The sequence below is a fragment of the Sitophilus oryzae genome, unplaced genomic scaffold (genome assembly GCF_002938485.1).
Source record: "Sitophilus oryzae breed Bouriz unplaced genomic scaffold, Soryzae_2.0 scaffold_857_pilon_pilon, whole genome shotgun sequence".
Taxonomy (NCBI): Eukaryota; Metazoa; Arthropoda; class Insecta; order Coleoptera; family Curculionidae; genus Sitophilus; species Sitophilus oryzae.
In genome coordinates, this window is record NW_022147480.1 from 1,801,229 (window position 1) to 1,815,935 (window position 14,707).

Consider the following 14,707-nt stretch of genomic DNA (forward strand, 5'->3'; position numbering starts at 1 on the left):
GATCTTGTCGAACTTGTCAATGTCAGGTGGAGTTTTATTTTGACTAGTTCATCTCCTCAAGTTTTTTCTGGATGTTTTTAAATATAGAATACAGAATACCTTCAATTTACCATTCCCTGATATTAAGCTTGTATTAAGCATGTATCCCGATAATTTATGTAAACTCAGTATAGTCTAATAGTGTGGATTCAAGCAGGATTATCAAAATGATCATAATGTTTGTCAGGAAGGGACTTTAAGCGCGTCTCTACAAATTCCGTAATAAATTTGTTAAAATAATGGAATACGAGTACAATTCTTTCAGAAACGACAAGGACAATCATAATCGATGTTGCGGAGGAATGTTATGGTGTATAGCCGATGTTTGCGGCTTAATATGTGCACTTTTAACATGGTTACTTATATCCTACGCTGAATTTGTAGTTATGTCTGTTATTTTAATTCCTAGTGGTAATACAATATATAGCGTCATAAATACCATTATATTCCAAGCTTGTGCTTTTTTGGCTTTTGCATCACATCTTAAGACTATGTTTACAGACCCGGTAAGTAGTTTCTATGCTTTATTAAAGTATTTATTGTTTATTTACATTTTTTACAGGGTGCGGTTCCTAAGGGTAATGCCACGAAGGAAATGATCAAACAAATGGGGTTCCGGGAGGGACAAGTGATATTTAAATGTCCAAAGTGTTGTAGTATTAAACCAGATCGAGCACATCATTGTTCAGTATGCCATAGGTTAAATAGATTATTTATTGGTCTCTTAATTTAGAACTAAATAATTGTGTCTGTAGGTGTATTAGAAAAATGGACCATCACTGTCCTTGGGTTAATAACTGTGTAGGAGAAAATAATCAAAAATATTTTGTACTGTTTACAGTAAGATGAAATTAAATAGTATATTGCAGTATGTACCGAATTTAAACTATTTTTATTTCAGTTCTACATATGTATTATATCTCTTCATTCACTATTCTTAGCGATTAATCAGTTTTTAATGTGCATCCGACACGAATGGAAAGAATGTACTAGTCATTCCCCACCAGTAACCATTGTATTGTTACTTTTCTTGATGTTTGAGGCACTGCTATTTGCTATTTTTACTGCAGTTATGTTAGGTAATTAGAAATTTTAAAACTTTTCAAGATAGATAATTAATAAATTATATTCTATTATATTCTTGTATTAAGGTACTCAAGTTCAAGCGATATGGACTGATGAAACTGGTATTGAACAGTTAAAAAAAGAAGAAGCCACATGGGTGAAGAAATCAAGATGGAAAAGTATGCAGGCCGTGTTTGGAAGGTTTTCACTTTTGTGGTTCTCTCCATTTGCGAGGCCCAGAAAATACAAAAGCGAAGTCGATTTTTATTCAGTTTAAAGTAAATCTTTTTTTTTTGTTGTGTTTTGATAAGCCTTAGGAGATTCAATCAAAATATTGAGGGTAGTTATCAAATAACATTCTTTTTGTATTTTGTTTTCAGTATTACTGTTTCTTTACTAGATTGGCTAGCTGTAAGTGGAGGTACTTAAGATTAAATTTGTGTTTGACACAAAAAGATAAAGCTCAATATTTTGATTGGTTATTGATGAACAAGATATTTTAGTAATTTATTTAATTTTGTTACATGCAATTAGGAGTTAAATATAAGGTATATGCCTGTATAAGTCACCATGCAATACTTTTTTGGTTTGGATGTGATAATTTAGAAAAAATCTAGCTTTTGTGATCAAACAGATTTTCGTACCTAAGTTTTTATGTTTTTACAAAATTTTAAGCATATCAAAGTGAAAATAAACTATTCAGAATTTACTAATGAATTATTTATTACATTCCTACATTTCAAATTCAAATTTTCACCTGAATATGAACTTTCTTTTATTAATATAGCAAAATTTATGAAAAATCGATGAAATCCACTGATATTTACCTGTTTTTACTGCACATCCCTGACTCTGTCCCTGATATCGATATATTTCTAAATTTCTCCATCCCTAATCAAGATCATTTTAATGATTGAATATGTTCTGTGGATAGAATCAAATGTCAAATTATAGATGGCGTTTCGGCGATCAAAATCAAAAGCTTATTTAGTTTTATGACGTTTGTTTGTTGTACCCTAAAAGCATTTTTATTTTTTCAGTTTATTTTACTAAACTATTGCCTTATTTTTATACCGTTTTGTTTTTATAGAATAATAAAATGAGGTGAGTGACTCGACATGTTTTTGGTAGCGAATAAATTCGCTTTTATAAGAATTCAATCGATCTTCCTGTTCTGAAGGATAGTAAATTCGTTTTTGTTTATAAATAGCTTCGTTAAACTATCCAGGAAGTGTTATTAAATGTTAAACATTGTGAATTGTTAGACATTTTCCTTCAGTGTTATTAGAATCCATTGTAGAGCGATTATTAACAATTTTTAACAACACTCCTGAACTTTTTTTTATTAACAATTTACTTTCTAGTGGTCCCAGAATGACTAATATGGGTCAAATGAACGGCAATCGTAGGCCTAACATATCCCGTATGAACATTCACGATAACAGATCCCACCATGATCACAGACAGCAATCATCTCATTATGATAACAGGCAACCATCCTCGCATCATGATAACAGACATCAACACACAACGCCTCAACCGATTAATTCTCAGCACGAAGACTTGATTAAGTACATCTACGATTCCTGGTCAAAAGTAGAAATGGATCGGGGCTCTAGCAATGTGATGTATTATCAAGAACATGAGAATCATCATTTAAAAGTAAACTCTAAAAGTTAAATATTAATGTACTTGGGTCAGTAAGAGTGGTCTTAATTTTTAGGATTTTCGACCGTTTGATTTGGAAGCCTACTGGGGTAGAAGAATGCATCAAAATCATCAGCAACATCCGAATCATCATCCACATCAGAGTCATCATCAGCATCAAACAAGTCATCACCACCATTCATAGCAACTTTTTGACTCATAGAAGAATGATAATGGAAATCTAGATCAGTTTTTTAAACAATAAAATAATGGAAATTAATATTTAGATCTGGCTGGTCCACTTATTCTCTTGGAATTGTATTGTTTAGAAAATTTTTCTTATGGATAGGGTTTTATTCATTTTATTAAATATTATCCCCATTTTTAAGTGTCATTTTATATTTTTGGTACAAGATTTTTTTATTCTAGTATGTTTTATTTCATATTATATTTGAGGAGGATCGAGGTATCAGTGTAGTGTTTTTAAGTATCTGTTTAGTATTTTATTTTCGCATATAAATTAAAAATTCATTGGGAGATTTTTAAATTTAATTACACAATATATTTATTCAGCAAAAGTTGGCAATAATAGGTTTCTAAATTGAAATTGTCCTACTTTAAATCAGGAGAACAGTAAGAACCTCCTGAACTGAAACTCATATATTTAAGTTCTTTACAGTATTCTTTTAAATTATTTTTGACATTCCCTACAACTATATATTTTTTGTAATCAGTTTCATTGTTACAATAAAAAAATATTGATTTAGTTTATGGCATTTTTATTTCTATCATACATAAAGTTAAAAATTAGTAAAATAAAACATTTAAATCACAGTACATTTAGGTCCAGGGTAGGAAATTACAAAACAGCATAGTGCCAGCAATAAAGTAACTTACAACATAAGTTCTGAGGAACAACTCTCGTAAACTATCAGACTTTGAGGGTAATCTGAGCAGGTTTAAGTGTTTCGAACAGATCCAGTAGAAAACTGGACTTGCAGAGCACAAAATTCTCGTTGAAACCTGAACATGAATGAAGAAAGTACAAAATATTGATAGAAAAAGAGCATGTATATAAAATACAGTTAACTTTGGTTGATACAGTCCTGCTTTGGCTTTGTTTGCTTTAATACTATTACCCATTGTAAATAAATTTGAAAATAGATTTCTTTTAAATAGATTAGTAAATAAATGCTTGAAGGAACAAAAACTTATAATGCACAATATAGGTAGGGCTAAGAGAAAATTTGGCAACTGTTTGAATTCGTAGTATTTCATAAAACCCACGTTCCAGTATTGATCTTGCACATAAGAATAGGCAAGAGGTATTGTTTTCTTACACCATTTTTGCTGGTTCTTCTTGTAACTTCCTGGTAAAATAAACTTATTTTGTCTGGCATGTTCCAGAATTACTCCAGGTAAATTCACGGGAAATGTCTGACAAAATCTTAGGTAACAGTAATACTGATACAAAATAAACGGTAATAAACAATCTACAGTAGTCATAATTATAGCAAAACCATACCTCAATGCTGTATAGAGACCCTGTAATATTGATTGTTTCTTTTTCTTTGAGTTATTCAATTTCAAACAGATAAAAGTATAAATTAAAAAACCTATATTTAACACACCGTTTGATCTTGTTGCTGTGCTAAGAGCTATAGGTAAAATCAGCAGAAGATCCTTTACAACAAACTTATTATCAGGTTTCGAATACTTTTCATATAATGTAAGACAATTTAAAATCGACTGAAATGTTAGAAAACTAAACAAACACTCTGTGTAAGGTGCAATAAAGAAAACTGAGGCTGGGTTAAAACAATAAACTACAGCACTATCGTAGGCTGTCTTTTTATCAAATAAAATCTCTGTTAGTTTATAAAGACATAAAGCTGCATGTTTAAAAATATAGATATTAACTAAAATGTATGTCAGAATTAAGACCGAGTCCACATACTGTCTTCCTATAACATCGCAAATAAGATCTGCAATACTCCCAACACTTACAGGGTACAAAGGAAAAAATGCTAAAGTATTTTCGTAAGTATACCCATACTTGGCGATATGCATAAAATACTGGGCATCCCACCTCACAAAACCTCCTAAGAAGTAATTGATAACGTTGTCGTATTGGGTTTTATTTTGTTCTGCAGGATACTGAAAAACTTTGGCGTCATGATCTGGGATAACTTGATTTGCGAAAAATTGCAGCACTATTAATATTATTCTGCTCAAGTAAACCAGTCGGGTAATTCTTTCTTCGTCCTTCATAATAAATACTATCTGTGTTTCGTATAATTCTCACATTTTTAAATTATTTATTTACGTTTGTGTTTTGATTTTGATCAACTCGACTAGATTACTAGATTTGACATTTCTTACAAAAATATTGCAGTATGTTTGGTTGCCTATACACTTACGAATTTTTGTTTTAAGGGTTACCTGATAGATGTCAAGGATGTCGTAAAATTGGCGCGTCCGCAATTTTAAAATAAATACTCTCTACTTTTTACGTTTTCTCATTTTCTTAATTATTAAATTAGTTATTGTATTAAAATATAAGCATAAAAGGTAAAAATAAACTAGGAAACAGATGAAAAGGATACATAATTGGAATAAGACGCTTTGAGTTACTTTTACAAATTTTTACTCAAATAAAAACGCCAAACAGTATATATCTACGCAATACGTAGTCCTTATTTCTTCTTAAAATTAATAATTAAGTAATTAATAATTATTAAATAATTATAATGTTTTATAATTCAAATATAATACATACAACTTTTTCTCTTATTATTTAGAATATCATGTAAGTGAGCAATAAGTCACCCGCAACGCGGAGATAGAGGCTGTGGAGACCGTTTTTTTAACTATTTTTTATATATATATTTCTTTAGTAGTACGTTATAACCCTAAGCGTAGTGTTCACACGATACGCCACTGAGCTTAAAACTTAAAAAAATATATATTTTTCGTTTTTATTAAAAAAAATCTTTTACATCTCTGAATAAAACAGCTGGTGACGTAGCCTGTGAAAAAACCGTGAAAATGTTAAAAAACAGTCTTTTGAAACCCCTTTTTTAATACAACGAATGTGCCGCCACTGACCTACATATACCTACAAATCATCGTTTTCCCTTTTATTTTATTTTTCTTTAGATGGGCTAATAATTTCTTTCTCTTGTGTTGATAAATTATATACCGCTTAGATTTCTATCATACAGAAACAAGAATGCAGTCATTTCTGTTTTTAGTTTCTAAAAAGCATAAATATTTTTAAAAAATTAAAGTTAATAATTTAATTATATTTATAACTGATATATAAACAATATTTATCAGGGTTTGCGTCAAAAAATATACAGACTGAATCAAACATAAATATAGTGAAAAAATACACCGGCCTGGTAAGCTAAGAAACTGTCATTATGGTTCAGGCTATTTTCCTAAGCCATGTAATTTTAATGTTTAACAGTCCTACCGTGACGATGTTTTTTATTGGATCGCATACAGTATTAATATTCCAGTTGAAATCTCTAATAATATTTCTTTTATTTTGAAACACCCTGTATATTATCTGTATACTTTTGAACACCCTTTTGAAAACCTATACGACATATTAAAATATTTACTCATATACATATTACAAATTAAGTATACAGAGTAAAATAAATTTAAGTTTATATCTAAAAGTTTTTTGTTACTAATCTACTAATTTTTTTTGTGCACAGCCATATTTTTTGACATGAAATCAACATTATATTTTCAATAATATATAATGTTGTTCTATTCAACAACCCGAGTTAAGATTTTATGTTTGTTTTTAAATGATAGGGGATACAAGAAAATTATTTATTTCTTCAGAAATTTGAAAATATACTGTGTGATTGAATAAAAACCACTGTCCTAACAATGATTTATTTATTTGTAGTGGGATATTTTTAAGTATCAAAAGTAGTGCGACAAAGAACAACAAATAAATTTCAAAAATTTTTTGTTTTCTTTTGGAAAATATTTATATTTTCTGGTCTAGACAGAGAAGTAACTGAGTGGTACTTTTTTTCCCTGCATAGTATGATGCATTTTTTTCGATCACACAGTATATAGAACTAGATAAACCTTGTTTTGGAATTCACCACCTACAGAATACAATTTATCGTGAAATAACACACATCTGTTGATTTTTTTTGTGGATTACAAAACTAGTCAATGTCTAGGTAGTTCTTTAATTTCTTGCTTTCTTTATATTCCTTTTACTGTTACCCTTCACAATTATACAGGGCGTAAACTAAATATGTCCAAACAAATTCAGAAAGTGATTGCTTTTAAAAAATATGCTTTTTCAAAAAACACAAAATTTTTAAAGAAAATCTTGTCGAAAAAATTTAATCGGCGTGTTCCTGCAATCCTTAAAAATGAGGGCAGTTATTTAAGACTCGATCTGTATATATCCAAATAATTTTATCGAAAACCCTAATTATTTTAAATACAATCACATCCTGAATTTTTTAGTACTACTATTCATTTACACCCTGTACATTTTAGTACTTTAAATTTAAGTTAAAAAGTAATAATCAGCTTTTTTGATATTTTTTATTATTAAAATTTAATAGGAAAACGTTGTTTGGGTCATCGTACATTTCCGTCAGCTGTCGGCTACACTCGCTGCTTTGTGCAAAGTGCGTTTAAATTTTCCCTAAAATTCTCCATTTGCAAATGTTAGAAAGCTAGTTTAAACAAATTATTTACAAAAAAATATCAAAACATTTCACAACTTCCTCGATTTTGCTTAGGATTTTCTTTGAACAAAATCCGAAAAAGTTGTAAAAGAAATAAAATTTTTCAACTCTAAATATGACTAAAACGATAAAAAGTCACTCATCTACCCGAATTATACTAGTTTTCTAATTTTTGCCACCCTATATTCTCATTAGTTAGGATCGATAATAGTTCTCTGTACTTTTTCTCATTTTGAAAAGAATGGAAGTAGTTTTTTTTTTAATTTCTCTGTACTAATAATAAATTTTAAGTATTGCTCAATATATGTCAGACTCTTTTTTGTGCAATGTGCTACAATTTTAATGCTTGAACGTGTTCGACACGTTGTGAATCTGTGACTGTATAGTGTATTAGTACTCAACAACAAGTCAAGTTTTTAAATAAAAATGTATTATCTTGATATGGTTCAGTAGAGAATGTCATTTTTTAGGAAACTTTTTGTTTTAATTGACCTCTTTAGAGTGCATTCTCCGCCGGTGTTGCCACCATCGGAGAACACTGTAAACAGCGGACTAAACAAATACACGGGTATAATTTGTGCAAATTCTAAAAGAAAAAAGAAAAAAGTAAATATTTTGATATCATCAGAAGGTCTAATACTTGCCTTTTGTTAACATTTTAATACATTCTTTTCGTAATTAATTAGTATGATACTGCCGTATACACCATAGACGTAGTCAAAACAGTTATCAAAAAATACAAATATCTCTTCAAACAGCTAAGTTAAGAAAAATATGTGCCACGGCACTGTTTGGTGACATGGTAACAATTTGCGCTCGGGTGTTATTTGTCCTTGAATTCTTTAGTCATTGGTTTTACCACTGTCTGTTCATAATCAAGAATTTTACGCACTGGTTTTGCTAGTGGAGACAAAACTGAGGCTATTTGGATTTGGGCTATAACGACATTTTTTAAAGGTATATAATTATAATTTTAGAAATTGTTCATTAAAAATTTATTAATTCATTGATATTGAAAATTATATTTGATCCATTTATTGTATACCTATGTATGCCTAGTTAATTTTTTGATTATGTACTTGGCACTTTGTTTACTCACTTGTTTCGTCGAACTGCTTGAATCCATTTTTGCTCTTGATCAAATTTCAAAAGTTTACAAGAATTTCTTATCTGTTATTATATTTTCTTATTTTGTTTTATTTTCCTGCTTGAACCCGCTATTCTTAAAATTTAATTATTATTCTTTTTCATTTATTTTCAAAACTTCTAGCAATACGAAAAAATGACATCTTTCTTTAGAACCATATCCTCATTCATTAATTACTTTAAAGTTTCTGTTTAAATTTCACCTGTTGTTCTAAAATATATACAACTTTTTATTCTTCATTTAATTGTTTCACTAGGTATATTTTTAACTTTTGTTTCCTTTGGGTCTACGAGCGTTTTTAACCTATCTAAGACGAGTCGCTTTCCTAACCTCAAAACCACCAAAATTTCAATAATATTCCCGATTTTGAGGTTAAATACGACACAGTATACAGTGTGAATCAAAAAACAGATCTGTTAAAAAGGGTTTTATGTCGTTTTTAGCTCGAAAAATCGAAAAATTATAAACTGTAGTTCTTAAAACGGAAAAATAGAGATATTCTAACATATATATTAAAAGATTCACGCTGTATACGTTGTTTTTTGTGTGTATAATATATATATTTTTTAATTACAATAATATTTATTATTTTACATACTTTAGAATTTCGTTTCTGCGCGCGTAGCGCAAGTTTTTTTTGCTTTGTCGCGTTTGTCTGTCACATTTCGTACAAAAACGCTATATCGGTGCGGGCGTTGTTGTGAGGGACGTGTCCCCTGTAGGGGGACGTGTTACATTTATATTTTCTTTTTAAATAGGATCATTCCTTTTCATGTTACTTTATTTTGTAAAGAACTAGTCTCGAAATAGTTCGTATTTGACGTTTTTTTTCACGTCATTTTTGAGTAGAAGTTTTGTAATCTTTTTTTGATTTTTTTAATCATCTCACCTTGTATATTCGACTTTCATACGAAATATTTCGAAAAATGTCTTATTTTTAGTGCTATATCTCTAGTCTAAAAATAATTGCATCTTGGAGTGAATATTATAGTGCGCGTTAGGTATAAAAACAGGAACGACTTTATATACATGGGCTTTAAGTACTTGTTTTGCTTGTCATCGAAGTAGGCGACGGGAAAAAAGAACGCCCGCCGTAAGGGTGCTGAGTTTCGGGGGTCGGCGGGCGTTATTTCTTAAACGCCCGGTATATATTTATCATTAATTGTTTATAATACTCTACAGTATTAAGTTTTTCGCTAGAATTATCGTATATCACTATAAACTACGGAAAGTATAATGAAATATCAACGGAGGAATATAATTTGTGTCGTTTTTTATTCCGAAAATATACAGTGTCATCAAAAAAGTCTCGGATTCTTTTTCCAAATGGTTTTAGTCCGTTTTTTATATTTTTTTTCAAAAAATTAGTCATATTCTATGATTTAAACAGTAAAATTGATTTTTTTGCTTAAAAAATAACAAAAATTGTATTATCTTAAAGAGTATTTTTCTAATGACACTGTATATAAGACATTCGAAATTTAATAAATAATCTTTTTCTAATAGTTTTATTTTCTGGTATTTAGCGTCATTTAAAGACGGTTATATTGATAAACTTCCCTTCATGTTGTCCCAACAAAATATTTAAGAAATATAACAATACTAACATAATTAACAAGAAATTCAACATAAACAACAAAACAATTTTGGATACACTTTAACTAGTGTTATTACTTAATGATCAGATATATTTTTGTGTATATAATAATGCCCAACTCTGTTTTTAACAAAAAATCAATAACATACATCATTAGTTACCTAATAATATAAATATATAGATTTATAATGGATTTTTTATATTATATTATTAATAATAATGAGTCTGGTTTCAAATTGATTTTTATAATAAATAAAATTACGTTGATTTGGGAAAACATTTATATAAAAATATATTTTCATCAGAGATAGGTGTAACAAACAAATAACAATTTGTTAATTTTAAATTATCACGAAATGATTGTTATAATTTGTTAATGATAAAGAAATTAGTCTATAGCAATTTGTTTTTGTTGTCAAACCTAAATAAAAGTTGAAACATTATCTAAATAAGTAGAATTTAAAATATACTTTTTAAATTTTTTATATTTTCTTATACATTTTTTATTTTACTGTTTTTTTTTCCAGATTTTATATCTGTGTTAAAACTAATGCAATGACATTAAATTTAAGGCCAATAACCAAGAGAATAAAAAAATTAGTGGAATATATATCAAACTTTTTGGCACTACACTGTAAAATAACGCCACCAAAACTACCATACTATTTTAACTAATTTCTTTACCATAATACAATGTCAAACAAAACTAATAAAAGTATATTTATAATAGTCTTGATTAATTATTTTATATTCATATTCGAGCGTTTTTTATGAATCATATTCTTCATTGCTTATAGTCAAAAACATCTATTTCCGTAGGTATATCTAAAAAAATAAAATATAATACTGATATTTTTTATTATTCTTTGATATCCTGGGGTTCCATTTTTTTTATTAATGCACGCTTTTATTTCTTTTTACATCGTTTACGTCGTTTGATCTGTCGAACTTTTTTCCACTTCAATTTTTCGTGCTTATTTTTATTGTTCCACGTTTTTTTTCTCTCTTTTTATTCGATACCGGGCTGCTAAATATACGTTTATCGGAGTGGAAGTAATTTGGGATATGAAAAGGAGAGTATAAATATATGTGTCATTACTCATTTTCGTGTCTGGATTTTTTATGGGTAAAATTATAGCATTTTTTTTATTAAACATTTATCTTGGTTCAATTTATTTTATTTAGTACACTGTACTTTTAAGTGAATATAATTCGAGTGGCCATGAATTTAAAAACTCAACTTTTTAACACATAACAGGCCATAACTCAAGAACCACTTTAGATATTGAAACTTTCTTTTATTTTCAAGATCGGATATTTTACAATATGTTTACGTAAGAAAAATTCGATAAGGTTGTTTTTTCCATTCAAAAATTGTAAACAATCCATCCATTTCTTTTTAGAGTATAGCAATTTTCAGCAATGGTGTAATTTTTTTATTGATAAAGATTTTTACATACTCTCTACAAAGAAAATACAGCAGAAATATTAACAAAGTTCTTGAAAACACTACAATCTATTATTTCTAATAGATTTCGAGATATCGATTTTTGAATTCAGAGTTCTAATAGCGCGACCACTATCGAACACCCACTCAATTCCACTTATTTTTACCAAAACTGCAAGTGTTTCTAGCTTACACTTAAAAAAATTTAAGCTATAGGGAAAATTACAACAACTCGTTAATAAATAAACAAATTAAGTATCACGAGACGTAGTTAAATTGTGAAGCTGAACGCATGATGTACCTTTCCCTAGAACTTTAAACATTGACAGAGGTACTGAAATGTGCTATATCCCCTTACCACGTCTCTTAGCAATGTGCACAGTTTCTCGATTCATTTCATACGTTTGGCAACGTGTTGACTGTCCTCTCTTTGTTCAGTACATTATAAACGCATTGTACTCTTCTTACATACGGAAATCTCGACCCAAGACTAACCTTTGCCAGCCCAAATTTACATAGTTCAGAGAACTGTATCGGAAATATTACAATTTTTGACAATATATATAAAAACGTTTTTCCAAATTTACGCTTTTTCATCTGTGCTAGTACTAGGATTTCATAAAATTAAGAAGGTACTAGTTTTGAAAACAGTAACGGATAAAACTATGACAATTTTTGACTATAAAAACTGAGAATACTCTTCAAAATAAACGCTCTTTTATCCCTGGTCGTACCACGAGTTCATAAAATTCAGAAGTTATTAACGAATAGTAACTATAACAATATTTAACAACAAAATACGAAAATACCCGTCAAGATATCGCTTTTTAACCCTTATTTCCTTATACTCTCCTTACTTATCAACCTCTAGCAGTACCAGATCATCCGCCACCACGTCCGAAATATGCAAATAAATGATCCAGTACATCAGATTGAAACAAACGAAACAAACGGGGAACACGATTCGGGAGTACTTGTCTATGTCCGAGGGCGTGATGCCGTACAGCTTGTTGATGTCCTTGTTGGGGTGCATGATGTGCTGCGGTATGGGGGCGCCGGCCTCCTCGTCGGGACCCCCTTCCCTGCCGCCTCGGCCCCCGTTGACGGTACTCTCCAGCGTACCGCCCTTGCTGTGCGCCTTGGGGTCGTGCACCTTAAAGCGCACCGCCTCCTGGAACAAAGGTTCCCACTGAGGAGCATCCGTGTGTTTTTCACAAAAGAGGAGACAAAGGGGAGACGCAACACTCCATTCATAAAACACTAATTGTTTACAAGCATACATACTTTAACATTTTTAGACTAGAAAGTTATATTTGTGTGAATATTATGTAAATAATGCTGTAAAGCTCCAATTTGACGATTACTCACTGTTTGCTTGGGCATATGGTCATCGGGGCCTCCGTCTACGTTCAGTTTTTTCTGTTCGGCAATTTTCTGAATGGCCAGAAATCGATTTTTCCGCATCTGTATTCGTTTTGCCATATAACCTACAGTAGCGTATTCTGAAAAGAAAAAAAAACAGTTATTTTATTTTTATTTAAAATAAATTAAATTTTTTAAAAATAAAAAAATAAATTAAAGAATTTATTTCAAAATTAATTCTTAAAAATTTTAAAAATTATTTATTTGAGATTCTCAGTAGATCGTGATGTTACTTCGTACAGAGTGTCTAATAATTTATTTTTAATAGCTTCTAGCTTTAAACGGCAATAACTTGTTTAATTTAAATGGAACACCCTGTATATTTTAGGAGAATTAGATGCACAATTTAATTGTCTATCACACTGTATTACAATTTTTTACCTAATCCTTCAAGTTTTCGTAAAAAATGCGTTTTCTTATAATTTAGACCTCATTAATAAATGTACAAAATGCACATATGCTAAAAACGATAATATTACTAGCCCATTTGTGAACAAAAAGAAAACTATTTAAATCTTTATAAAAGAATATACTATTAATTAAATATACCACCATTATGTCCGTCCAAATATTAATTAATTACATACTTAATTATGTAAACTATTCTAAAAAAATGTGTATTTGAATCAGAGATCAATATAATAATAACGTATGGAAATAAACGTCTCTGTTGTTATAAATATATATAAACTACAGTAGCGTATTCTGAAAAGGAAACATTTATTATATTTTTATTAAATTATTATATTTATATTTAAAATAAATTAAACTTTTTAAAAATAATTTTTTTTTAAAGAATTTATTTCAAAATTAATTCTTAAAATTTTAAATATTATTTATTTCAGATTCTCAGTAGATCGTAATGAAATTATGTAATACATAACCAGACCATTGCTTGATTGAGACTTTAATGTTAGCCACACACATACAGTCTTTCTGTCATGCAAAACTGCACAGTCTAGGCCTTGAGGTTAACCCAAAATATCGGTATATTTCTCTAATTGACTTGAGAACAGCTGAAAAATAGAGCTACTTGCATCGAAATGCAAAGAACAACAAAAAACAAAAAATTAGGCAGTGCAAAGTCAGCCGAATCAGCTAATTTTACATCAAACTCAAGTCAAATAAAATGAGTATCATAGAAAAATATATTATGAAAAAAATCTGACAAATCGACCTTCCTATGTTAATTTCATAGTATTTTTTTGTAATGCAATATAACTTTACGGAATCTAAATAATTTCATGGAGTATTTGAACACAAAACGTGATTATACAATATAAATCAGCAAAAACTAGATTCAAATTTAAAGTTCATGACCGTTCATTAGCATTAAAATTAAACGAAATTGAATTTTATAGCTGTAAAACTTATAAATAGTTAAAATAATTAATGTACCAATTGCATGAAAACAAGGCTTTAATTTATATTAAATGATAATTTTGCCTTTCGTAAAAATAAGGCTAGTTATTCTATAAAATAGTACCACTCAGTTATCTTGACTTAATACACATGCCAAATTTGAACAATTTTGGACAAGCCGATTTTAAGTAATTTAAGAACAATTGCATCTATTTTAAAATTAAAATTGAACAGGTAACAATAAA

At 29.2% G+C, this 14,707-nt stretch overlaps 4 protein-coding genes across 8 annotated transcripts in view; 2 read left to right on the forward strand and 2 right to left on the reverse strand.

Annotated features, from left to right (window-relative positions):
- Positions 1–24: 24 nt before the first annotated feature.
- On the forward strand, positions 25–1,813 carry LOC115889876 (palmitoyltransferase ZDHHC3). The gene is made up of 5 exons (XM_030909961.1): positions 25–545; positions 602–738; positions 795–879; positions 941–1,118; positions 1,191–1,813. The coding sequence occupies exons 1-5, from the start codon at positions 279–281 to the stop codon at positions 1,379–1,381; spliced, it is 858 nt and encodes a 285-aa protein (XP_030765821.1). The 5' UTR covers positions 25–278; the 3' UTR covers positions 1,382–1,813.
- A 242-nt stretch (positions 1,814–2,055) lies between these two features.
- Positions 2,056–3,517, forward strand: LOC115889878 (uncharacterized histidine-rich protein DDB_G0274557). Its single transcript, XM_030909967.1, has 3 exons — positions 2,056–2,208; positions 2,469–2,766; positions 2,828–3,517. The coding sequence occupies exons 1-3, from the start codon at positions 2,204–2,206 to the stop codon at positions 2,954–2,956; spliced, it is 432 nt and encodes a 143-aa protein (XP_030765827.1). The 5' UTR covers positions 2,056–2,203; the 3' UTR covers positions 2,957–3,517.
- LOC115889875 (GPI mannosyltransferase 2) lies at positions 3,514–5,118 on the reverse strand. The gene has a single exon (XM_030909960.1). It carries the CDS (start codon positions 5,020–5,022, stop codon positions 3,592–3,594), a length of 1,431 nt encoding a protein of 476 aa, XP_030765820.1. The 5' UTR covers positions 5,023–5,118; the 3' UTR covers positions 3,514–3,591.
- A 6,769-nt stretch (positions 5,119–11,887) lies between these two features.
- LOC115889918 (gamma-aminobutyric acid receptor subunit beta-like) overlaps positions 11,888–14,707 on the reverse strand; it is a 98,129-nt gene continuing 95,309 nt past the window's right edge. For 3 of the 5 annotated variants that reach the window (XM_030910009.1, XM_030910008.1, XM_030910010.1), the window contains exons 10-11: positions 13,047–13,180; positions 11,888–12,849 (exon numbers count right to left, since the gene is read on the reverse strand). In XM_030910009.1, coding sequence (XP_030765869.1) covers positions 12,532–12,849; positions 13,047–13,180 — 452 coding nt within the window. In that variant the 3' untranslated portion in view covers positions 11,888–12,531. The remainder of the gene's footprint in view (positions 12,850–13,046; positions 13,181–14,707) is intronic. The other 2 variants (XM_030910013.1, XM_030910011.1) reach the window with 1 other exon arrangement.

Bases quoted from the DNA above. Each gene is read 5' to 3' on its own strand.
- LOC115889875 (XM_030909960.1), bottom strand. From the start codon at position 5,022: ATGAAGGACGAAGAAAGAATTACCCGACTGGTTTACTTGAGCAGAATA.
- LOC115889876 (XM_030909961.1), top strand. From the start codon at position 279: ATGGAATACGAGTACAATTCTTTCAGAAACGACAAGGACAATCATAAT. The intron at 546-601 runs GTAAGTAGTTTC...CATTTTTTACAG, and splicing joins AGACTATGTTTACAGACCCG to GGTGCGGTTCCTAAGGGTAA. The intron at 739-794 runs GTTAAATAGATT...TTGTGTCTGTAG, and splicing joins CATTGTTCAGTATGCCATAG to GTGTATTAGAAAAATGGACC.
- LOC115889878 (XM_030909967.1), top strand. The intron at 2,767-2,827 runs GTAAACTCTAAA...CTTAATTTTTAG, and splicing joins ATGAGAATCATCATTTAAAA to GATTTTCGACCGTTTGATTT.